The following is a 27096-nucleotide window of genomic DNA, read 5'->3' as shown; positions in this document are numbered from 1 at the left end:
TGTTCAGGAGCAGAACAACAGATTTGTACCTTGTCAGCTCAGGGATTTGAACTTGCAACCTTCTGTTTACTAGTCCAACGCTCTAACCACTAGGCTACCCTGCCGCCCCAGGTCCCCAAGGCTTCTCCCGATGTCTTGGGGACCTGGACAAACGTCGAATACTGAAGTCTATCTGGTGTGATTTCGCTGCTGACACACCTCCAACTTCAGCCACATCTCTCTCTCTCTCACACTCTCTCTCTCCCACTCTCTCTCACACTCTCTCTCTCTGATCCCCCTCTGCAGGTGATTCAATGCGCGTGGCCTCCCAGGAGTTTGCTGACGACCCCTGCTCCTCAGTGAAGCGCGGCACCATGGTGAGGGCTGCCCGCGCCCTGCTCTCCGCCGTCACCCGCCTGCTCATCCTCGCCGACATGGCCGACGTCATGAGGCTGCTGGCCCACCTGAAAATTGTACGTAGACTCATAGTCTACGACTACTCTGTAACGATGTCCTTTTGCTCTTCTCCACTGATACAAGGGACACATCTCAATTGCCTTAAGTGGCAATCACTCCTTGTCTCATCCGGAAGAGATTGAGATGCACCCCATCCCATGGGATATATTCTGAAGTGATAGTGAAGTTTGTGTGTTTCAAACCTCTGTGATTGTCACCCCGTGCTTCCAATGGTTTGATTAAGCACCTAAGGTGGAACTTATGCGTCTGAGTACAAACCTTTGGTCTAGGACCCCGTCGTAACCTCTTAACTTTTATTCAAGCGCTGTGAACGACGGTGGCCTTTCAAAAGGCTGTTTGAAGTCGCTGTCGGCTAGTTTGCATATCTTTAAACGCGCCACAGAGTGGCTCCCCTACCAGCTACAAAGTCAGCTGGCCTTTGTAGATAGACCCAGCAGGACACACACACACACACACTCAACCCCCGTAGAGCTTCGGGGTGAGCCAACCACTACTGTACCCCCCCCCCACCCACCCACCACCCACCCACCCCCACGCACCCCCCCACACACACACACCTCTCCCTTACTGTATGTGAAAGAGCGAGGTCGCTAGAAATCGTAAGATAACACAAGGGCTTTCATATGCCTTTGGCTATCAACAGGGACATACTACAGGCTACAGAATAGTCAGCATCTTTAGTAAGTACAGTCACCCTGTCCTCTTAGTCATGGGCCTTGGTCAGAGTCGTGCATAGAGAATAGTGTGCCATTTAGGATGCATGCAGGATACATCTTTTCTCTTCACCTAGTATGTGGACGGACACTGTATCAAAACACACTAGGAGTTCAAATGCCTTTGGCGATCCATAGAGGCGTTCTTGGACACCTTCAGTGAGTAACTTCCCCATGTCCTGTCCCATCCCCTCCCCAGTGTATCCCAGCATGCCCTGCTCTAATCCACAGTGCCACTGATCACCGCTGATCCCTGAGAGCTCTACGCTCCCCCTGGGCCATAGATTAGCATATATATGAGCCAGAACCTCCTTAGTAGAGCACACACACGTGCTGGAGCTTACACACACACACACACAGACAGGATGTGATATCAGAGCCCAATGGATACCCGCTATACGGAACAAGGAGATATGAACCACACGTACTGTACATGTCACACCACTTAGATGGAAGGGTTATGAAGCCTTTTTGTTTACAGGACACATACATGTCACAAGTTAGGATTTGGGCTGTAGTGCTTTTATTGTGATCCAGTGCAGTGCTGGTACAACCGCCCAGACCTACATACACACACATACACACACACACTCTCAGACAGTTCATCTTCTAGAACATTTAGGGTGTCCCCAGGAGCCGAGAGGGGGCTTAACTCCAGTCTGTGCCTAAGCTTCGCCATCAAAGGCCACTTACAAGTTCTCTCTCTCCTCTCTATTTCACTCTTTCTCTCTCTCTCTCTCTCTCTCTCTCTCTCTCTTTCTTCTTTCTTTCTCTCTCTCTCGTATCTTTCTCCTTTTCTCTCTCTCTCCCTCTCTCTTTCCTTTTTCTTTCTCTCTCTTATCTTTCTCCTTTTCTCTCTCTCTCCCTCTCTCTTTCTTCTTTCTTTCTCTCTCTCTTGTCTTTCTCCTTTTCTCTCTCTCTCCCTCTCTCTTTCTTCTTTCTTTCTCTCTCTCTCTTTTCTTTCTCATTTTCTCTCTCTCTCACTCTCTCTTTCCATTACAGCCTCTGTCTGCTCTTTCATAATGGCTACAGAACGTAGTTGAGAATAATGATGGACCAGCACATACAGGGATGAGGATCGCTAAAAGGGGACAATTTAAAAAACTCACACAAGTTAATGGCCACACTAAAAAAAATCTTACCTTCATTTTGGTCTCGCCAAGCAAAGGGCCTTATAATTTTTTATACAGGTGTAGGATTTAATTTGATCACCCTGATGCAGGAGAACTTTCCTGCAATGCAAGACATTTAAAACGTGTAGTGTATTTGAGATTTAAAAAGGCTTCTGAAGTTTGTAATATTCCCCTTTGAAATTACAGACCATATTTTTCTTCTACCCCTCTACACAAATGTCCATTAATTATATGTGTGTGTGTGTGTGTGTGTGTGTGTGTGTGTGTGTGTGTGTGTGACAGGTGGAGGAGGCCTTGGAGGCAGTGAAAAATGCCACCAACGAGCAGGACCTGGCCAACCGCTTCAAGGAGTTTGGCAAGGAGATGGTGAAGCTCAACTATGTGGCTGCCCGCAGACAGCAGGTAACACAGACACACTCACACTGACAGGTAATAGTCAAATGAGCTTGTGTTACAGAGAAACGGGAAGACTGCTCACACACACACACACACACACACACACACACACACACACACACACACACACACACACACACACACACACACACACACACACACACACACACACACACACACACACACACACACACACACACAACTGTACCTCCAGCACCATTATCCCCTCTAACCGTCAGTGATGTGTTAAACCTCGAGACGATCAGATCCAGCCAGGGGAACTGTAGAATGAAACCAGTAGCCCGGGCCGACACATTTAAAAAACAGATGGATAGACGGAGAGCCCTTCGGCTCTTACCAAGACACAGCGAGGACTCTCTATCATAGCAGTGCATCGCACACACGCACTCGTGCACAAAGCAAGCTGAGACAGTCTCTGTCATGGCACTACATCACACCGCTGTCTCTATAGCCAGCCTAGGGAGAGGGAAACGACTCTGCTCCCAGCACCAAGCTATGCTCTCGGTCATAACTGAACGCCTTCTCCAAAAGCACGTTTAAAAGCTGAGCTGTAGCCGTGGATTTGTGACTGTGCACACCGTTTCTGACCGAGGAATGACTGAGCGTGCGTCTCACATGGGGACACTGCTTTTGGGCAGGGCCCACAGACTTCTGGTCAAAAGGAGTGCACTAGATCGGGAACAGGGTGCCATTTGGGACACGTGTGGGACAAGTTGAGCTGCCATCTCTCGGTTGGTTGACTCACATCTCAGCATACCTGGAAATGCCTCTTAAAACATCGCCATGGAAATATAATTTTGGGATTCAGGGGAAATTGTTAATGTCTTTTAGTGCCTTCTTTAAACCTGCACTAAGTTTGGGTACTTTTGGGAAGTGGCACGTCTTTCAGGGAATGCTTTTTTACCTTTCTTAGAAGGAGACCTCTTAATAATACATACGTAGAGTTTTGACAGGAAATCTGTAATAAGTCATGTGTTACACTCTCAGTCAGAACTGTTGGGTCACGCAAGTTGCACTCTTCGAGGGGACTGGCTTCACATAAAATGTACGTCTTTACATCAAGAAGGTCTGTCTACCAAGGCTTTATGGTGTGTGAATAGAATACGCGTAGACATATTGAATGAAGCCCATGCAATTTAAAGCCTCAAGGTTGAACTTTCAAATCAACACACATCTTAGGCCCACAATAATGGTATGTGACGATTCATTTGAGTGTGTTTCGTTAAATATTCAGCCTTCGTTTGGATATTATCTTGAGAGTGATTTCAAACAAAGTGACAGTACCTCACACTTTTCTAATCAATTCCAATACTGCTTCAAAACAAAAGTCAAATAAGTTTTGTATGTATGTCAAGTTCTGCAAGGTTTACTATGTTTATATGTAGCATGTCCTAACAAGTACAGCATTTCCTAAGCAATATAACATTTCTTAACCAGTATATCACATTTTCCTAACCAATATAACAATTCCTAACAATTATACAGCATTTCCTACAGTATATAACGTTTCCTAAACAGTTTACAACCTTCCCTAACCAATATACACCTTCCTAATAGACACACACCTTCCTAACCGTCCTAATATTGAGTTGAACCCCCTTTTGACCTCAGAACAGCCTCATTTCGTCAGGCCATGGACTCTACAAGGTGTCTAAAGCGTTCCACAGGGATGCTGACCCATGTTGACTCCAATGCTTCCTACAGTTGTGTCAAGTTGGCTGGATGTCCTTTCGGTGGTGTAGCATTCTCGATACACACAGGAAACAGTTGATCGTGAAAAACCCAGCAGCGCTGCAGTTCTTGATGCAAACCGGTGCAGTCTATGTCATGGAAAGAACAGGTGTCCATAATGTTTTGTTTACTCAGTGTATAATATTTCCTAACCATAACATTTTCTAGACAATATATAACATTTCCTAAACAGTACACATGTCCTAAACATTATACAGTATTTCCTAAACAGTCTACAACATTTCCTAACCAGTATATAGCACTTCCTGACCAGTATATAACATTTCCTAACCAGTATATAGCACTTCCTGACCAGTATATAACATTTCCTAACTCACCCGTCTCGTTTCAGGAGCTGAAAGACCCCCAATGCCGGGATGAAATGGCAGCGGCACGCGGCGCCCTGAAGAAGAACGCCACCATGCTCTACACCGCCTCGCAGGCCTTCCTGCGCCACCCGGACGTGGCGGCCACGCGCGCCAACCGCGACTACGTCTTCAAGCAGGTGCAGGAGGCCATCGGGGGCATCAGCAGCGCCGCCCAGGCCACCTCGCCCGGCGACGAGAAGCACGGCCACGCAGGCATCGGCGAGCTGGCCGCGGCCCTCAACGAGTTTGACGTGAGTACCGTAACCGATTTGGCTCTCCTCAGCCCCCGTGATGAAGTCGGAAGCGTTGTGTGGAGTTCTACGGTGTCGGTAAGGCTGTGAGTCTGGCTGTGGTCTATTTCTAAGGCCGTGCCCAGGTGGGTCCCAGGCAATGGTTTCCTTCCCTTCCTCTCTCTGTGCTCTGTGGCTACATCACAAGTATTAGCCTTGTATCCATGTGTTCTCCAAAAGGGCAACCGTTCTGGCCAAGTGTCTTTGAAACGGATTCTTGTATTGTATTGATGCTTTTTTGGGGAGACATTTGACGTTTGATTGTTTGACCGTTGTCCAGAGTGCTTTACACTTGATCTACTCTACGGTACTGTACACCCATGGACTTGCTTAGAGAGACAGAACAGTGAATGCAGCTGACTAGCATCACCACTGAATCCATCCACTGATATACTCTCACACTCCCCCAAAGCCTTGAAAGATTTGGATTCAGAGAGACTTTTGCCTTCTTTTTCAACTCTGTTGCCTCTGCTTTCATAATAGATTGCTTTGACACCCTTTTCATGACGTACGACGTGATAAAGGTCTATCTGCTACCGCAGCCAACAATTATATCAGACCATGAATTATTCAACTAACATTTGCAAAGGGAGAGAGAGTCAGAGGCACACAAACACTAACGCATGCACACACACACAGACACACAGCCAGACAAGACACACAAACACACTTCCGTTTCCCACCTCAGGTGTGTGGGACTGACTTTCCCAAATTCATCTCTTCAGTCTTTTGATTCCCCAACACAGCCTGCAATACCATCACGTACGTATATCGTCTGTTATTTCGTGTGTGATGTTATGATTTACAGTAACTTTGACAGATGACTTAATTCACCTGCATACGGGCTGAGCCTTTTCAAACGTCGCTATTTGATCAAAGGATTACTCTGAGGCAGGTCATTTACAAGCTGAACAAATGGCACCTCAGCAGATAAGTCCGTGTACATTATTGTGTATTGTCCTATCTAGTGTACTACTTTTGACCAGAGCCCTACGAGCACCATATAGGGAATAGGCTGCCGTGAAACCCTGCTGTTTTCATTCATCTCTGTATGTAATATTTAATTTAACTTCCCTTTCAGTACACATGTTTTCATTCATCTCTGTATGTAATATTTCATTTAACTTCCCTTTCAGTACACATGTTTTCATTCATCTCTGTATGTAATATTTCATTTAACTTCCCTTTCAGTACACATGTTTTCATTCATCTCTGTATGTAATATTTCATTTAACTTCCCTTTCAGTACACATGTTTTCATTCATCTCTGTATGTAATATTTCATTTAACTTCCCTTTCAGTACACATGTTTTCATTCATCTCTGTATGTAGTAATCTTTCATTTAACTTCCCTTTCAGTACACATGTTTTCATTCATCTCAGTATGTAATATTTCATTTAACTTCCCTTTCAGTACACACACTGGCAGCACTGGAGGAATACATCAATTGCAAGAATATTCCTAAATATTATTGCTAACTTGTACAAAGAAGTGGCGTCAAACGGTGGCAAATACCAGAATGGTTTCTGCTGCTTATAGAAATATGACTAAATGCTCCCACCTAGTGGCCGACGACTGTAAATACACATTCGACTGATCACAGTGGATTGAATTCAGAGCAGTGCCCATCTCAGACTAGGAGTGCTAATCTAGAATCAGAGCGACTGGCTGTCTGTCGTCAAACTGACTATACATGGACTGAAAGTTAACCGTTCTTATGATTAAATTCAAATGCAATTCAACATTCTTCATTAGATATGTAGTCATATATCAGATGCTCAGAGCAACAAGAGTTAAGTGCCTTGCTCGGCAATTCAAACCAGCAACCTTTTGGCTACTGGCCCGACGTTCTTAACCACTAGGCTACCTGCCACCCCATTTAAATTACATACTAATAAGGAAATATATTTCGAGGGAGAATATTGAAAAAGTAATGATATCTAATGTCATTGGTTTGATTGATTGGGCATGTTGTCATTGTAGTTCGAAGCGTGGCTTTGAATACATTAGCAGCTATTAAATGCATTTTTTGGTTCATCTGATAGCATTCCGTGTCATGAGTGTATTATGCCTGAAGTGTAAAGTGGTTGTGCATGGGACTTTTAGTGGGCTGTAGTGCAACAAAAACACATCAAATCAAATCAAATCAAATTTGTCACATACACATGGTTAGCAGATGTTAATGCGAGTGTAGCGAAATGCTTGTGCTTCTAGTTCCGACAATGCAGTAATCACCAACCGACAATGCAGTAATAACCATCACTCGTGTGTTATCCTTTGGCTTGGCTAGCATACCATGTGGTTTGTGGTCCTCTTAAGGTGTCCGCATGCTTCCCGCCCTAAACAGTTCGGAACAGTTTGTGCATATATTATGACGACATTTTTTCATGATTTGTTTATTTTATGGCTGTCTGTGACTCCATTTGTCTCAGAGGTAAGCCGAAGTTTGATAGCTAAGTCTACGCCTTTACGTCGGTGAATGGTCAACAGTAGGGATTCTTCAAGTCTTTGCTGTCATTCAACGAGAGACGACTCGTTTTCATGCTCGTTTTTCAAGGGAACCTAGAATGCAGATCACAGGAGGCTGCTGAGGGGAGGACGGCTCCTAATAATGTCTGGAACAGAGCAAATGGATTGGCATCAAACACATGGAAACCATGTGTTGGTTGTATTTGATACCAGTCCACATATTCCATTCCAGCCATTACCATGAGCCTGTCCTCCCCAATTAAGGTGCCACCAACCTCCTGTGATGCAGACACCTTTACAGGGCATGATGTGCTGTAAATAGACCACAGGTAGACCGGTAGCTGAATTTAATTGGTATTATAGTGACCCCATGTGGCGAAGTTGAAAATTGCAAGCTTGTCTCTACAACTGTCACTCAACACCTGCAATGTAGGTGAGGCTAACACTTGCTTAGATATATCAAATGCAAAGCCTAAAGATCACATTGAATGTGTTAAACATTTTTCAAATGGTGGTGAATATATAGCCTGCTCCCAGATCTGTTATGGTGTTGTACAGACAACTCGTGTGGTCAGTGGCTATACAGAACAAACAGATCTATAAATCTGGATAAACATGATGGACATCCAAGATGACAGCTGTAAAGTTTGGCGTGTTGGAAGTTTTTAATTTACGATTTTATATATAACATTTATTAATACTGGCCCTTTTTGTACATCATGTTGATGTCCTTTCAACAAGGTATGCGGTTTTAAACAGAACATCAGGCTCAAAGACCAGATTGGCACAAAGCATTTAGGGAAATACACCCTATTTAACACGTTCGTAAATATTCCAGCTGGCACAGTCCCTCCAAAAGGGCGATTAAGGTCCGGAGGTAAACGCCAAATAGATGGTGGAAACCTGTCACGCCCTGACCTTAGAGAACTTTTATGTCTCTATTTTGGTTTGGTCAGGGTGTGATTTGGGGTGGACATTCTATGTTTTGTATTTCTTTGTTTTGGCCGGGTATGGTTCTCAATCAGGGACAGCTGACTATCGTTGTCGCTGATTGGGAACCATACTTAGGTAGCTTTTCCCCACCTATGTTTTGTTGGTAGTTGTTTTCTGTTTAGTGTTCTGCACCTGACAGGACTGTTTCGGTTTCGTTTTATTCACTTTGTTATTTTGCTCTAGTGTTCAGTTTAATAAAAGTCATGAACACTTACCACGCTACGCTTTGGTCCGATTCTTCCTCATCAGACGACGACGACCGTTACAAAACCTCTTAATTACCCTATGCCTGTTACTGTCTGGACATGTTCATCAGTTCCCCGGCCCATTTTCTAGTGAGGAATCCATTGGAGCAGTGGCATGCTACAATGGAGAAAGACAGAAGGGTAGGAGCCCTCTCTTTCAGGTATGCATAATAAACAGAGAATTTACAGACCTTGATCCTGACAACCAACCTAATCCACCTAATCTGCTGTCCGAGCGCGACGTGGGGGCCAGGCAAGGATGCCGAGTGAGGCCCCGGACGAGACAGTCTGTTGTGCCGAATGGATGTGGAACGAAATGGGGATAGGGGCAGGGGACCTGAAAGGCAACCCCTAGGTCAGATGGCAGGGCAAATCCTGGATGGAGCTTCAGTGCAGCGATTGGACTGCAGAGAGTCAACACTCATCTCAAGAGAACAATTTTAGCTGACAGTTTCAACAGATGAGGAGTACTTGACTCTAGAGAAGGTGTTTCCCACCCCACGAGAGGGCGACCTATCCTTCATCTCGACGTTAGAAGCCTTCTTCCTAAGATCGAGGAAGTTCGCCTACACTCCGGTTTGAAACATGCTCCGCTTTGAAACATGGCTAGACGGTTTGATTAAAAAACGCTGAGATTGAAGTTGTAATTGATGTAGGAATTAGAAGAGACTGCAATCGCGAAGGCGGGGGAGTTTGTATTTATGTAAGATCAGATATTGGGTTCAAGTATAGATCAGATTTAAGCCCTGACTTAATTAACTATAGATCAGATTGAAGCTGTGTGGTTGGACATTATATTACCAAAATGCAAACCCATTATAGTCGGAACCTGTTACAGACCAGAACAGCATACGGTTTATGAATTGTTGGAGGAGACTTGTTCCAACTGTACAGATTTTGGTAAATCAAAAGTTATTGTTAATGGTGATTTTAATTGGAATACAGACATGCTCAAAAAGGAAAATGCAACTTTTTAAAGCTCTTAAGAATTGATGTAATCTGTTTTCTTTACACCAGCTGATTAATCAGCCCACCAGGGTCTGTCCTTCTACCCAAACCATCATTGACTTTGTGTCGGTGTCGGATAGATCAAAGACATCAAACAGTGGGGTTGTAAACTATGGGCTCAGCGAGCCTTGCATCATTTTCTGTACAAGGAAGGTTCATAAAACTGTTTTTAATTGTCATAACTCAATAAAAATGAGGTCTATGAAGAGCTATAGTGCAGATGTTTTTGTTCATTGTTTGAGCAAATTGGACTGGTCTGCCTTATTAAAATGCAATGAGGTGAAAAATGCCTGCAGCAATTTGAAATGATTGTTTTTAGATGCTGTAGACAAGGAGGCTACAGAAAAACATGTTAGAACTAAGCAAAGAACAGAACCATGGATAAACGGTAACATTTTAAAGGCAATTAAGCTTAGATATGAACGCTTTGTGGAGTTCATGAAATCCAGGGCAGATTGTATTATTTATAAACATTAAAAAATTAGGTTAACAGGATGATAGAGAAGGCCAAGAAAGATTATTTTAATGTCAACATATTTGAGAATGGCGTGTGAAGCCGTTTGGTTACGGTAACAGATTCAAGCTCAACGTCTTAGCTTGGACTTTGGAGGAAAGGTCACATCAGGCAAGACTGCGGTTGCTGCAGACAGTCTGAATAGCTATTTTACGACTATAGCTAGTACATTAGTTAGAGTTACTTTGTCAGTCAGATTGTTATGGGGAAAGTCAAGTCCAGCAGTGTTGCTCGCAGCAGGGGATTCAAGTCGGGGCAGCAGGGTAGCCTAGTGGTTAGAGCGTTGGACTAGTAACCGGAAGGTTGCAAGTTCAAACCCCCGAGCTGACAAGGTACAAATCTGTTGCCCTTGAACAGTTAACCCACTATTCCTAGGCCGTCATTGAAAATAAGGATTTGTTCTTAACTGACTTGCCTAGTTAAATAAAGGTTTAAAAAAAAAAAAAAAAAAGTCTGAGTCAACTTTCCCAGAGGCTGAAAGAACTTGACCATTCCAAATGGCCTCCCAGATTCCTAAAGGAAGCTGGGGTAATTATCACCCCCTGTGTAACTCACGTTGTGAATCTGTCTGTTGAACTAGGGTGTTTTCCCAGTGAACTAAAACTTGCAAGGGTCATTCCTCAACAACAAAAAATAATAAGTTAGATCATGGAAACTATCGGCCTGTCTCAATCCTGTGTGTTTTATCGAAGGTGATGATTATGTTCAAGCAGATTATATTTCCTTACATAACCTGCCACAGTATATGAGCTCCAATCTGGCTTTAGGAAATCCCATTCCACCCACACTTGCCTACTATATCTAACTGACGACATCAGGAAGGAAGTAGGTGGAGGGACATTTTGTGTTATGCTTTTGTTAGATCTCCAAAAGGTGTTTGATACAATGAATCATGAGATTCTGTTAATCAAACTAATAGCAATGGGCTTTAACGACTTAGCCGTAAAATGGGTTAGCTCTTATCTGCAAGGAAGAGAACGGATGGTGGATGTATATGGGACCCTGTCTAGACCAATAAATCTTGAACTGCGGGGTTCCCCAAGGGAGTGTGCTGGGTTCACTTTTCTTTCCGCGTATATAAATGATCTGAAATCTGCCTGTACATGTAACTTTTTCCTCTATATAGATGGTTCTGCACTGTTGGTTTCCCACAAAGACATAAAAGTGGTTGAGAAAGCTGAGCTTCTGAATGTCAGCAAATACCTATATGACAACAAGCTGTCACTTCATCTTGGAAAAACAGATTCCATATTGTTCGGGTCCAAAGGGAAACTGAGGAAATCCCCAAATGTTAAGGTGGTAGTGGGTGACATAACAGCAAAATATGTTGCATCCTGCAGCACTAACTCCCAAAAAGGAGAATAAGACCACCTCCTCTCAGCTGCCCACTGCACCGAGGCTAGGAAACCCTGTCACCACCGATAAATCCATGATAATCGAGAATTTCAACAAGCATTCCTCTGCGGCTGGCCACGCGTTCCACATGGCTACCCCAATCCCTGCCAACAGCTCTACACCCCTGCAGCAACTGGCCCAAGCCCCCCCCCCCCCACTTCTCCTTAACCCAAATCCCTACAAATCAGCTGGGCTAGACAATCTGGACCATCTCCTCCTAAAATTATCCGCCGCCATTGTCGCAACCCCTATTACTAGTCTGTTCAACCTCGCTTTCGTATAGTCTGAGATTCCTAAAGATTGGAAAGCGGCCTCGTTCATCCCCCTCTTCAAAGGGGGAGACACTCTAGACCCAAACTGTTACAGACCTATCTCTATCATGCCCTGCCTCTCTAAAGTCTTCGAAAGCCAAGTGAACAAACAGATCACCGACCACCTCGAATCCCAACGTACCTTCTCCGCTATATGCAATCCGGTTTCCGAGCTGGTTACAGGTGCACCTCAGCCACGCTCAAGGCCCTAAACGATATCATAACCACCATCGATAAAAAACAGTACTGTGCAGCCATCTTCATCGACCTGGCCAAGGCTTTCGACTCTGTCAATCACCACATTCTTATCGGCAGACTCAGCAGCCTTGGTTTCTCTAATGACTGCCTCGCCTGGTTCACTAACTACTTCTCAGATAGAGTTCAGTGTGTCAAATCGGAGGGCCTGTTGTCCGGACCTCTGGCAGTCTCAATTCTCGGGCCGACTTTTCCTTTGTATGTATCAGTGATATCGATCTTGCTGCTGGGGATTTTTTGATCCACCTCAACGCAGATGCCACCATTCTGTATACATCTGACCTTTCTTTGTACACTGTGTTAACAAACCTACAAACGAGCTTCAAAGCCATACAACACTCCTCCCATGGCCTCCAACTGCTCTTAAACGCTAGTAAAACAAAATGCATGCTCTTCAACCGATCGCTGCCCACACCCGCGGCCCGCATAGCATCACTACTCTGGGCGGTTCTGACTTAGAATATGTGGACAACTATAGTTTTGGAAAGTCGTTTAGGACACCTACTTCCTGCATGACACAAATCATTTTTCCAGTAATTGTTTACAGACAGATTATTTAAATTATAATTAATTCTCTGTATCATAATTTCAGTGGGTCAGAAGTTTACATGCACTAAGTTGAATGTGCCTTTAAACAGCTTGGAAAATTCCAGAAAATTATGTCAGGCTTTAGAAGCTTTTGATAGGCTAATTGACATAATTTGAGTCAATTGGAGGTGTAGCTGTGGATGTATTTCAAGGCCTACCTTCAAACTGACTGCCTCTTTGCTTGACATCATGGGAAAATCAAAAGAAAAAATGTAGACCTCCACAAGTCTGGTTCATCCTTGGGAGCAATTTCCAAACGCCTGAAGGGACCAGGTTCATCTGTACAAATAATAGTACGCAAGTATAAACACCATGGGACCACGCAACCGTCATACCGCTCAGGATGGAGACACGTTCTGGCCATTCAGCAAGGAAGAAGTCACTGCTCCAAAACCGTCATAAAAAAGCCAACTACGGTTTGCAACTGCACATGGGGACAAAGATCATACTTTTTGGAGAAATGTCCTCTGGTCTGATGAAACAAAAATAGAACTGTTTGGCCATAATGACCATCGTTATGTTTGGAGGAAAAAGGGGGAGGCTTGCAAGCCGAAGAACACAGTCCCAACCGTGAAGCATGGGGGTGGCAGCATCATGTTGTGAGGGTGCTTTGCTGCAGGAGAGCCTGGTGCACTTCACAAAATAGATGGCATCATGAGGATGGAAAATTCTGTAGATATATTGAAGCAACATCTCAAGACATCAGTCAGGAAGGTAAAGCTTGGTCGCAAATGGGTCTTCTAAATGGACAATGACCCCAAACATACTTCCAAAGTTGTGGCAAAATGGCTTAAGGACAACAAAGTCAAAGTATTGGAGTGGCCAACACAAAGCCCTGACCTCAGTCCTATAGAAAATGTGTGGGCAGAACTGAAAAAGCGTGTGTGAGCAAGGAGGCCAACAAAACTGACTCAGTTACACCAGCTCTGTCAGGAGGAATGGGCCGAAATTCACCCAACTCATTGTGGGAAGCTTGTCGAAGGCTACCTGAAATGTTTGACCCAAGTTAAACAATTTAAAGGCAGTGCTACCAAATACTAATTGAGTGTATGTAAACTTTTGACCCACTGGGAATGTGATGAAATAAATAAAATCTGAAATAAATCATTCTCTCTACTATTATTCTGACATTTCATATTCTTAAAATAATGTGGTGATCCTAACTGACCTAAGAAAGGGAATTTTTACTAGGATTAAATGTCAGGAATTGTTTAAATGTATTTGGCTGAGGTGTATGTAAAATTCAGACTTCAACTATACCTCATCCCCATATACATATATTTTTTTCTGCTCTTTTGCACACCAGTATTTCTACTTGCACATCCTCATCTGCACATCTATCACTCCAGTGTTAATTGCTAAATTGTAATTATTTCCCCACTATGGCCTATTTATTGCCTTAACTCCTCTCTCCATTTGCACTCACTGTATACATATGTTCTATAGTGTTATTGACTGTACTTTTGTTTATTCCATGTGTAACTCTGTTGTAGTTTTTGCCGGACTGCTTTGCTCTATCTTGACTAGGTCGCAGTTGTACTTGTTCTCAACTGGCCTACCTGGTTAAATAAAGGTGAAATAATAAAATAAGTAAACTCGGTTATCTAGCACACATCCAAGATAATTAACCATCTGACAGGGGAGAGAGCATGGCACAAAAATGTATCTCCAAAGTGAACCATAAAATGTGCTTTCTGGCTATAACCTCCAAAGAACTCGACAAGAATGCAATGTTGGCATTGGCAAGGGGCTCTTGTTCAGTGAATTCCAACCGCTCCCTCTACTGTGCCAATGTTACCTTCTCTGCAAAGGTACATGTTATGCTAATTCGATCTACTTTGCTTTTTATGTAAAACAGTTTGGCTTTCAGAAAGCAAAAAGAGCAAAGCTAATTTGATTCCAGTAGGTAGGCAACAGTTAAATGAGACAAATTGCCCTCTGCCAGTCAGTGTGTGCTCCCCTGAAGCGGCTCGTTCATGATTGATTCCTGCTACACTATACCACACAGCCCCAGCCTGTGGACGGAGACACTATATGTTAGGCAATGCAACGGCTGGACACACATACACGAAGAAACACACACACACACAAACACGTACACTCCTGTAGGACGATACACAGGTCGTAGGGTTCATGCACGTCCATGCGCACACACACACACACACACATCCACAGTGCACACACATTGATTTCAGTAATGGAACTCTTCAGGAGATGGGTGTGTGTGATGACGGGGTCGATCAGTCCTGGTCTGCATCCCTAATGGCACCCTAATCCCCATCTAGGGACAATCAGGCTCTGGTCAAAAGTAGTGCACTTTATAGGGAATAGGGTGTCATTTTGGTGTCCTCAGACTGGGTCAGTCTCTGTCTTGTCACCTCGGTGGACTGGTCTGGACCGAACTGGACTGGGTTGGACTGGGATTAGAAGGGATGGAGGGATGGATGGAAGCGGAAATAGGCCCAGCCAATCTATTCACAAATGAGTGAAGCAATCAAAAGGGAAGGCTGTTTGTTGATGTGAAGGAGGATAACTGTGTAGTTTGTGTGTCAGATATATGATTTAGTCAAAAGTATGTTGAGAGAATATTATATTTAACATTGGACAGAAAACATTGGACACATTGTAGAAAGCATTGGACACATTGTAGAAAGCATTGGACACATTGTAAAAAGCATTGGACACATTGTAGAAAGCATTGGACACATTGTAGAAAGCATTGGACACATTGTAGAAAGCATTGGACACATTGTAGAAAGCAGTGGACACATTGTGGACACATTGTGCATTGGACACATTGAAAGCAGTGGACACATTGTAGAAAGCATTGGACACATTGTAGAAAGCAGTGGACACATTGTAAAAAGCATTGGACACATTGTAGAAAGCATTGGACACATTGTAGAAAGCATTGGACACATTGTAGAAAGCATTGGACACATTGTAGAAAGCAGTGGACACATTGTAGAAAGCAGTGGACACATTGTAGAAAGCAGTGGACACATTGTAGAAAGCATTGGACACATTGTAGAAAGCAGTGGACACATTGTAGAAAGCAGTGGACACATTGTAGAAAGCAGTGGACACATTGTAGAAAGTGGACACATTGTAGAAAGCAGTGGACACATTGTAGAAAGCAGTGGACACATTGTAGAAAGCAGTGGACACATTGTAGAAAGCAGTGGACACATTGTAGAAAGCAGTGGACACATTGTAGAAAGCAGTGGACACATTGGACACATTGGACACATTGTAGAAAGCATTGGACACATTGTAGAAAGCATTGGACACATTGTAGAAAGCAGTGGACACATTGTAGAAAGCAGTGGACACATTGTAGAAAGCAGTGGACACATTGTAGAAAGCAGTGGACACATTGTAGAAAGCATTGGACACATTGTAGAAAGCATTGGACACATTGTAGAAAGCATTGGACACATTGTAGAAAGCATTGGACACATTGTAGAAAGCAGTGGACACATTGTAGAAAGCAGTGGACACATTGTAGAAAGCAGTGGACACATTGTAGAAAGCAGTGGACACATTGTAGAAAGCATTGGACACATTGTAGAAAGCATTGGACACATTGTAGAAAGCAGTGGACACATTGTAGAAAGCAGTGGACTCCGGTAGCCTTTGGTCTTCACTCTTACTTTCTTCAACTTTTCAATCCAGCGTTTATTTTGTAATTGCATTTTGCATCAAAACAACCCCCCTTCCCTCCAACACCTAGCCCCTGATCAGAGAGAATGTAATATGTCAGACGACAGAGCATGTCGCACGCTCACACTTCCTCACCTCCCCAGGCCAAATGAATATTCATCACTCCCAGAACCAACCAGCACTCCGGTCCAGGGGAAGGTGTCTAATGAAAAACACCAACAAAGTACATCTCTCCTATTATTTTAGATCAAATATCCTTATTTTATTACTCCATCTATTACTCCACCTTTTTCTCATTTCTGCCAACTCCTTCTCTACCAAAGCTAATGAATCCCACACAGTGACCTTTGGAGAAGGAGCAGGCAAATGACACTGCTCTGCAGTAGAAGTTAGCCAAGCTATATTGAATGTATTGTTAGTCTGTGTGTATTCAGTACCGCCTCTCTGCATTGACTCTTTCGAACGAGTATCAAACTTTTGCGTTTGAACGACGAGTTGAATGACATTTTTTGGGGGTATTTAGTATCGATAGCCCCTGTCCCACAGAGTAAGGCCTGCAGTGGCCTGTCAAGGTCGAGCCATGACCAAACCTTCCCAAATTAAAAAAGGGCTGGTTGAGCTCTTTTAAAATAGCTCCGTTCTCTCCCCTCTCCTCATAGGAGCACACAGACAGAAGGTTAGCTGAGGTTATTGAGCAATGTGACACTCAGACTAGAGCTGAGGCTGGAGAAGGAGAAGGACAGAGGGAAATTAAAGGGCAGCTTATGAATAAGACTCCTCCTGACAAAACACTTTTAACATGAGAAGGTCAACTCAGGACATTTACTGGTAGCTCCCTGAACCCGAAAGATCCATTCATGTCCTTTTAAATCAATTTTTTTAACCTTTAGGTTGTCCGATTTGAGGTTCAAATACATCTTTCATGAAGGAGAACGTACCTTTTAGGCTATTAACCTCAAATGACCCTTTGACTCCCTGATGAGAAAGCAGTGGGTGTGGTGAGGGAGACCTGTTTGGCTCCTCCAAAAAGGCCAAAGCCGTACTTCATAATATGTTTAGAGAAGTGAGGAGGGTTGATTGATTATATGTGACAGCCCCTATGTATTGCACTGTTTTTGTCCAGAGTCCTATCGGGGGGGGGGGGGGGGGATACTGGCAACTTCAGCTCGCACCCATATGTCCATAGACCATAGAGCCCAGCCACAGACCCACAGTGGGTTGGGAGAGCTGGCAGACTCTGATATGCTATACTAGCTAGCTAGCTATGAACCGGGAGTGCATTAGGTCTGCTTCATAGGGGACTGGCTGGCTGACTGGCCTGCTGGCTGGCTGGCTGGCTGACTGGCTGGCTGGCTGACTCACTGACTGGCTGATGGGCTGACTGGCTGACTGGCTGACTTCTGTGATGGCTGGGACTAGCCAAAGTCACACACACTAACGTTGCCTGCGCATGCAAACATTGACAGAGAGACCTACAGTATAGATAGACAGATAGACAGACAGGCAGACATACTCTCCCCTCTCTCTATCACTGTCCCTCCCCATCTCTCCGGCCTTGTGCTGCATTGAGCTACTGTACTAGTACACAGAGCCTTTTAAATATTGGCCCTCGGGGCCTCTGTCTCCCATTCAGATGAAATGGAACACCTAGAGCCATCGGCATTTGGATTGCAGAACAGGGCTAGCCGTGAATCACTGTTTGAGTCCCAAATGGCACCCTATACCCTATTTCCTATTCCATATATAGTGGCGCACGTTTGACGAAATGGGCCATGGTCAAGAGTAGTGCACTGTATATTGAACAGGGTGCCATTAGAGACGCATCCACTATGTACACACAGAGCTAGAGTGAATATGCAACATTACAGCAATAATTACTCTTGGTAATGTCATGCAGTTAGTTGAAAGCTAACGCACACACACGCGCGCACACACACACACACACACACACAAACGGGTAAAGACTCTGCTAGAGTATTATGCTGGTAGGGATCTGACTGTCAAGCCAGGATACAAAGCAAGCTTCTTCCTTCGACCTGTTTCGTTGTACTGCTGTCTTCCCGTTAGTTGATATGAGCGGAGTTAGATGAGGAACGATGCCTCTGTCGGCGCCCTGCAGAGCTCTTTAATGTAATTGCATTTCACATCAGAATGATTGGCTCAAAGCTCCCCTCAGTCAATCCCTTTTACCCTTCTAGTAGCAAATGAGATGAGACTCTGGCTTTTGAGCTGCTGGACACACACACACACACACACACCAAACCAAACACACACTCACACAAACACACTCACACACACAAACAGACACATACACACACACACACACACACACACACACACACACACGGGCTCGTGGTGATGACTGGAGCGGAATCAGTGGGATGGTTTCAAACACATCAAACGCATGGTTTCCATGGTTTCTATGTGTTTGATGCCATTCCATTCGCTCCCTTCCCGGACATTATTTTGAGGCGTTCTCCCCTCAGCAGCCTCCATTGACACACACATACACACATTTGGACATCTATCAATATGTCAGGATTGGCTCCAACAGTGGACACACACAAACACACACACACACACACACACACACACACACACACACACACACACACACACAAATTTGGACAACATCTATTAATACGGCAGGATCATCCGGCGGTCGTCCTTTACGTGTCACATTGGCTTTGCTGCTATCAGACGTCTGTTTAAATCGTATTTGACCCTCTACTTGAAGTGAAAAGGCAGAAACAGGAGCTTCCACAGTACAGCCAGTACACCAGTAGGGGGCATTGCTGTATCACTTTTCAATCCAGTATTTTTTTTAATCCCTTTTCCAGTGGCTTCTTTCTTCACTGCTTAGAGAGAGAAAGAGAGCGAGACAGACCAGAGAGAGAGCGAGACAGCCCAGAGAGAGAGAGAGAGAGAGAGAGAGAGAGAGAGCGAGACAGCCGAGAGAGAGAGAGAGTGAGCGAGACAGACAGACCAGAGAGAGAGAGAGAGCGAGACAAACCAGAGAGAGAGCGAGACAAACCAGAGAGAGAGAGAGAGAGAGAGCGTGAGACAGACCAGAGAGAGAGAGAGAGAGCGAGACAGACCAGAGAGAGAGCGAGACAGACCAGAGAGAGAGAGAGCGAGACAGACCAGAGAGAGAGAGAGAGCGAGACAGACCAGAGAGAGAGAGAGAGAGAGAGAGACAGCCAGACCAGAGAGAGAGAGCGAGACAGCCCAGAGAGAGCGAGACAGACCAGAGAGAGAGCGAGACAGACCAGAGAGAGCGAGACAGCCCAGAGAGAGAGACGAGACAGCCCAGAGAGAGAGAGAGCGAGACAGCCCAGAGAGAGAGAGAGAGCGAGACAGCCCAGAGAGAGCGAGACAGCCCAGAGAGAGAGCGAGACAGACCAGAGAGAGCGAGACAGCCCAGAGAGAGAGAGCGAGACAGACCAGAGAGAGAGAGAGCGAGACAGACCCAGAGAGAGAGAGAGAGACAGCCCAGAGAGAGAGCGAGACAGACCAGAGAGAGAGAGAGAGCGAGACAGCCCAGAGAGAGAGAGCGAGACAGCCCAGAGAGAGAGAGAGAGAGCGAGACAGACCAGAGAGAGAGAGAGCGAGACAGCCCAGAGAGAGAGCAGAGAGAGAGAGAGAGAGAGAGAGAGAGAGAGCGAGACAGACACAGAGAGAGAGAGAGAGAGACAGCCCAGAGAGAGAGAGAGCGAGACAGACCAGAGAGAGAGAGAGAGAGAGAGAGAGAGAGAGAGAGAGGAGCGAGACAGAAGAGAGAGAGAGAGAGAGAGAGAGCGAGACAGACCAGAGAGAGAGACAGAGAGCAAGACAGACCAGAGAGAGAGAGAGCGAGACAGCCCAGAGAGAGAGAGAGACAGACCAGAGAGGGAGAGAGCGAGACAGCCCAGAAAGAGAGCGAGACAGACCAGAGAGAGAGAAGCGAGACAGACCAGAGAGAGAGAGAGCGAGAGAGCGAGACAGACCAGAGAGAGAGAGAGCGAGACAGACCAGAGAGCGAGAGAGACAGACCAGAGAGAGAGAGAGAGAGAGAGAGAGTGAGACAGACCAGAGAGAGAGAGAGCGAGACAGACCAGAGAGAGAGCGAGACAGCCCAGAGAGAGAGAGAGAGAGAGAGCGAGACAGCCCAGAGAGAGAGAGAGAGAGAGAGTGAGCGAGACAGACATACCAGAGAGAGAGAGCGAGACAAACCAGAGGGAGAGAGAGAGCGAGACAAACCAGAGAGAGAGAGAGAGCGAGACAGACCAGAGAGAGAGAGAGAGAGAGCGAGACAGACCAGAGAGAGAGAGAGAGAGAGCAAGACAGCCCAGAGAGAGAGAGAGAGAGCGAGACAGACCAGAGAGAGCGAGACAGCCCAGAGAGAGAGAGAGCGAGACAGACCAGAGAGAGAGCGAGACAGCCCAGAGAGAGAGAGAGACAGACCAGAGAGAGAGAGAGAGACAGACCAGAGAGAGAGAGACAGACCAGAGAGAGAGAGAGACGAGACAGCCCAGAGAGAGAGAGAGAGACAGACCAGAGAGAGAGAGAGAGAGACAGCCCAGAGAGAGAGAGAGAGACAGCAGACCAGAGAGAGAGAGAGACCAGAGAGACAGACAGACCAGAGAGAGAGAGAGACAGCCCAGAGAGAGACAGACCAGAGAGAGCGAGACAGACCAGAGAGAGAGAGAGAGAGCGAGACAGACCAGAGAGAGCGAGACAGACCAGAGAGAGAGAGAGCGAGAGAGACAGACCAGAGAGAGAGAGAGCGAGACAGACCAGAGAGAGAGAGAGCGAGACAGACCAGAGAGAGAGAGAGAGAGACCAGAGAAAGAGAGACCAGAGAAAGAGAGAGAGACCAGAGAGAGAGCAGAGAGACAGACCAGACCAGAGAGAGAGAGAGACCAGAGAGAGAGAGAGAGAGCGAGACAGACCAGAGAGAGAGAGAGAGACAGACCAGAGAGACAGAGAGACAGACCAGAGAGAGAGAGAGACAGACCAGACAGACCAGAGAGAGACCAGAGAGAGAGAGAGACAGACCAGAGAGCGAGAGCCAGAGAGAGAGAGAGAGAGAGACGAGACAGACCAGAGAGAGAGACAGAGAGCGAGACAGACCAGAGAGAGAGAGCGAGACAGCCCAGAGAGAGAGAGAGCAGAGAGACAGACCAGAGAGAGAGACCAGAGAAGAGACAGACCAGAGAGAGAGACAGAGACAGACCAGAGAGAGAGAGAGAGCGAGACAGACCAGAGAGAGAGAGAGACAGACCAGAGAGAGAGAGAGAGACAGAGAGAGAGAGACAGACCAGAGAGAGAGAGAGAGACCAGAGAGAGAGACCAGAGAGAGAGCGAGACAGACCAGAGAGAGAGAGAGAGAGAGAGCGAGACAGACCAGAGAGAGAGAGACAGACCAGAGAGAGAGAGAGAGAGCAGAGACAGACCAGAGAGAGAGAGAGAGACAGACCAGAGAGAGAGAGCGAGACAGCCCAGAGAGAGAGAGAGAGAGTGAGCGAGACAAACCAGAGAGAGAGCGAGACAAACCAGAGAGAGAGAGAGAGAGAGAGAGAGACAGACCAGAGAGAGAGAGAGCGAGACAGACCAGAGAGAGAGAGAGAGCGAGACAGACCAGAGAGAGAGCAGACCAGAGAGAGAGAGAGAGCGAGACAGAGAGAGAGAGAGCGAGACAAACCAGAGAGAGAGAGAGACAGACCAGAGAGAGAGAGAGCGAGACAGACCAGAGAGAGAGAGAGCGAGACAGAGCCAGACAGACCAGAGAGAGACGAGACAGACCAGAGAGAGAGAGAGAGACAGACCGAGACAGACCAGAGAGAGAGAGCGAGACAGACCAGAGAGAGAGAGAGACAGACCAGAGAGCGAGACAGACCAGAGACAAACCAGAGAGAGAGAGAGAGAGAGAGAGCGAGACAGACCAGAGAGAGAGAGAGAGAGCGAGACAGACCAGAGAGAGAGAGAGAGCGAGACAGACCAGAGAGAGAGCGAGACAGACCAGAGAGAGCGAGACAGCCCAGAGAGAGAGAGCGAGACCAGCGAGACAGACCAGAGAGAGAGAGAGACAGACCAGAGAGAGAGAGAGACAGACCAGAGAGAGAGAGAGCGAGACAGAGAGAGAGAGAGAGCCAGACAGAGAGAGAGAGACAGACCAGAGAGAGAGAGAGAGACAGACCAGAGAGAGAGAGAGAGACAGACCAGAGAGAGAGAGAGAGACCAGAGAGAGAGACAGACCGAGAGAGCCCAGACAGACCAGAGAGAGAGACAGACCAGAGAGAGAGAGAGAGAGCAGACCAGAGAGAGAGAGAGAGACCAGAGAGACAGCCCAGAGAGAGAGAGACAGAGACAGACAGACCAGAGAGAGAGAGCGAGACAGACCAGAGAGAGAGAGAGAGCGAGACAGACCAGAGAGAGAGAGAGACAGCCCAGAGAGAGAGAGAGAGAGAGAGCGAGACAGACCAGAGAGAGAGAGACAGACCAGAGAAAGAGAGAGAGACCAGAGAGAGAGCGAGACAGACCAGAGAGAGCGAGACAGACAGAGAGAGAGACAGACCAGAGAGAGAGAGAGAGAGCGAGACAGACCAGAGAGAGAGAGCGAGACAGACCAGAGAGAGAGAGAGACAGACCAGAGAGAGAGAGAGTGAGACAGACCAGAGAGAGAGAGCGAGACAGCCAGAGAGAGAGAGAGACAGACCAGACAGACCAGAGAGAGAGAGCGAGAGACAGACCAGAGAGAGAGAGAGAGAGAGAGAACAGACAGACCAGAGAGAGAGCGAGACCAGAGAGAGAGAGAGAGAGAGAGAGAGAGAGACAGACCAGAGAGAGCGAGACAGACCAGAGAGAGAGAGACAGACCAGAGAGAGAGAGAGAGACAGAGAGAGAGAGAGAGAGACAGACAGACCAGAGAGAGAGAGCGAGACAGACCAGAAAGAGAGAGAGAGCGAGACAGACCAGAGAGAGAGCGAGACAGACCAGAGAGAGAGAGAGAGAGAGAGCGAGACAGACCAGAGAGAGAGAGCGAGACAGACCAGAGAGAGAGAGAGAGCGAGACAGACCAGAGAGAGAGAGACAGACAGACCAGAGAGAGAGAGAGAGACAGAGAGAGAGAGAGAGACAGACCAGAGAGAGAGAGAGAGACCAGAGAGAGACGAGACAGACGAGACAGACCAGAGAGAGAGAGAGAGAGAGAGAGAGACAGACCAGAGAGAGAGAGAGAGAGACAGACCAGAGAGAGAGAGAGAGCGAGACAGACCAGACCAGAGAGAGAGAGAGAGCGAGACAGACCAGAGAGAGAGAGAGAGCGAGACCAGAGAGAGAGCGAGACAGCCCAGAGAGAGAGCGAGACAGCCCAGAGAGAAAGCGAGACAGCCCAGAGAGAGAGAGAGACAGACCAGAGAGAGAGAGAGCGAGACAGACCAGAGAGAGAGAGAGAGAGCGAGACAGACCAGAGAGAGAGAGAGAGAGACAGACCAGAGAGAGAGAGAGAGAGACAGACCAGAGAGAGAGCGAGACAGACCAGAGAGAGAGAGAGCGAGACAGCCCAGAGAGAGAGAAGCGAGACAGACCAGAGAGAGAGAGAGCGAGACAGCCCAGAGAGAGAGAAGCGAGACAGACCAGAGAGAGAGAGAGAGAGAGCGAGACAGACCAGAGAGAGAGAGACAGACCAGAGAGAGAGAGAGACAGACCAGAGAGAGAGAGAGAGAGAGAGTGAGACAGACCAGAGAGAGAGAGAGTGCGAGATCCAGACCAGAGACAGAGAGCGAGACAGATCAGCAAGACAGACCAGAGAGAGAGACAGAGAGAGAGAGACAGACCAGAGAGAGCGAGACAGACCAGAGAGAGAGAGCGAGACAGACCAGAGAGAAAGAGAGACAGACCAGAGAAAGAGAGAGACAGACCAGAGAGAGAGAGAAAGACAGACCAGAGAGAGAGAGAGCAAGACAGACCAGAGAGAAAGACCAGACGAGACAGACCAGAGAGAGAGAGAGAAGATAGAGAGAGAGACCAGAGAGAGAGAGAGAGACAGACCAGAGAGAGAGAGAGCGAGACAGACCAGAGAGCGAGAGAGACAGACCAGAGAGAGAGAGAGACAGACCAGAGAGAGAGAGACAGACCAGAGAAAGAGAGAGAGACCAGAGAGAGAGCGAGAGAGACCAGAGAGAGAGAGAGCGAGACAGCCCAGAGAGAGAGAGAGAGAGCGAGACAGACCAGAGAGAGCGAGACAGCCCAGAGAGAGAGAGAGACAGACCAGAGAGAGAGAGAGAGACAGACCAGAGAGAGAGCGAGACAGACCAGAGAGAGAGAGAGCGAGACAGCCCAGAGAGAGAGCGAGACAGACCAGAGAGAGAGAGAGAGAGAGAAGACAGCCCAGAGAGAGAGCGAGACAGACCAGAGAGAGAGCGAGACAGACCAGAGAGAGAGAGACAGCCCAGAGAGAGAGAGAGCGAGACAGCCCAGAGAGAGAGAGAGAGCGAGACAGCCCAGAGAGAGAGAGAGACAGACCAGAGAGAGAGAGAGCGAGACAGACCAGAGAGAGAGAGAGACAGAGAGAGAGAGAGAGCGAGACAGACCAGAGAGAGAGACAGAGAGCGAGACAGACCAGAGAGAGAGAGAGAGCGAGACAGCCCAGAGAGAGAGCGAGACAGACCAGAGAGAGAGAGAGCGAGACAGCCCAGAAAGAGAGAAGCGAGACAGACCAGAGAGAGAGAGAGCGAGAGAGCGAGACAGACCAGAGAGAGCGAGACAGACCAGAGAGAGAGAGAGAGAGACAGACCAGAGAGAGAGAGAGAGAGAGAGTGAGACAGACCAGAGAGAGAGAGAGAGCGAGACAGACCAGAGAGAGAGAGAGAGCGAGACAGATCAGCAAGAGAGAGAGAGCAAGACAGAACAGAGAGCGAGTATGAGACAGACCAGAGAGAGAGAGCGAGAGAGACCAGAGAAAGAGAGAGAGAGACCAGAGAAAGAGAGAGACCAGAGAAAGAGAGAGAGACCAGAGAGAGAGAGAGAAAGACAGACCAGAGAGAGAGAGAGAGAGCGAGACAGCCCAGAGAGAGAGAGAGCGAGACAGCCCAGAGAGAGAGAGAGACAGACCAGAGAGAGAGGGAGCGAGACAGACCAGAGACAGACCAGAGACAGACCAGAGAGAGAGAGAGAGAGAGAGAGAGAGAGAGAGAGAGAGCGAGACAGACCAGAGAGAGAGAGAGACAGACCAGAGAGAGAGAGACAGACCAGAGAGAGAGAGAGAGAGAGTGAGACAGAGAGAGAAAGACAGACCAGAGAGAGAGAGCAAGACAGACCAGAGAGAAAGTACGAGACATACCAGAGAGAGAGAGAAAGATAGAGAGAGAGACCAGAGAGAGAGAGAAAGAGAGAGAGGGAGACAGCCCAGAGAGAGAGTGAGACAGACCAGAGAGAGAGAGCGAGACAGCCCAGAGAGAGAGAGAGAGAGCGAGACAGCCCAGAGAGAGAGAGAGCGAGACAGCCCAGAGAGAGAGAGAGCGAGACAGCCCAGAGAGAGAGCGAGACAGACCAGAGAGGGAGAGAGGAGACAGCCCAGAAAGAGAGAAGCGAGACAGACCAGAGAGAGAGAGCGAGACAGACCAGAGAGCGAGAGAGACAGACCAGAGAGAGAGAGAGAGAGAGTGAGACAGACCAGAGAGAGAGAGAGTGCGAGACACATCCAGAGAGAGAGAGAGAGCGAGACAGATCAGCAAGAGAGAGAGAGCAAGACAGAACAGAGAGCGAGTATGAGACAGACCAGAGAGAGAGAGCGAGAGAGACCAGAGAAAGAGAGAGAGAGACCAGAGAAAGAGAGAGAGACCAGAGAGAGAGAGAGAAAGACAGACCAGAGAGAGAGAGCAAGACAGACCAGAGAGAAAGTACGAGACATACCAGAGAGAGAGAGAAAGATAGAGAGAGAGACCAGAGAGAGAGAGAGAGAGAGAGACCAGAGAGAGAGAGAGCGAGACAGACCAGAGAGAGAGAGACAGACCAGAGAGAGAGAGAGACAGACCAGAGAGAGAGAGAGAGCGAGAGAGAGCGAGACAGATCAGCAAGAGAGAGAGAGCAAAACAGAACAGAGAGCGAGTATGAGACAGACCAGAGAGAGAGAGCGAGAGAGACCAGAGAAAGAGAGAGAGAGACCAGAGAAAGAGAGAGAGACCAGAGAGAGAGAGAGAGAAAGACAGACCAGAGAGAGAGATCAAGACAGACCAGAGAGAAAGTATGAGACATACCAGAGAGAGAGAGAGAGAGAGAGAGAGAGAGACCAGAGAGGGAGAGAGACAGAGCAGAGAGAGAGAGCCTGTCCTACACCTCTAGCTAGTAGTGTAGCATTAACGAGATGTAGGCTAGAGTACATAACTCCTGGTGTTTGATGTAGATGTTATTGGTCTATTTAACCTATTCCATTTTTTTTTTAATTAGGACGCCTTTAGGTATTGCAAAATGAATTCATAAAAACATTGAATTTGGTCTTTACTGCTGTAGCCCATAGAAACACATTGAATAGCACATTCATAATGTGTTACTTAGATTGACACAC

The 27096-nt window shown here is 46.9% G+C and overlaps 1 protein-coding gene across 1 annotated transcript in view; it reads left to right on the top strand.

Annotated features, from left to right (window-relative positions):
- The window catches only part of LOC115137525 (catenin alpha-2-like), a 698212-nt gene that overhangs the window by 168184 nt on the left and 502932 nt on the right, over window positions 1-27096 (top strand). The window contains exons 4-6 of the mRNA XM_065024699.1: window positions 286-452; window positions 2585-2704; window positions 4803-5069. Coding sequence (XP_064880771.1) covers window positions 286-452; window positions 2585-2704; window positions 4803-5069 — 554 coding nt within the window. The remainder of the gene's footprint in view (window positions 1-285; window positions 453-2584; window positions 2705-4802; window positions 5070-27096) is intronic.

This window comes from Oncorhynchus nerka, linkage group LG11 (genome assembly GCF_034236695.1).
Source record: "Oncorhynchus nerka isolate Pitt River linkage group LG11, Oner_Uvic_2.0, whole genome shotgun sequence".
Classification (NCBI taxonomy): Eukaryota; Metazoa; Chordata; class Actinopteri; order Salmoniformes; family Salmonidae; genus Oncorhynchus; species Oncorhynchus nerka.
Note: the sequence above shows the minus strand (reverse complement) of the source record. Positions and strands in the feature narration are given on the sequence as shown.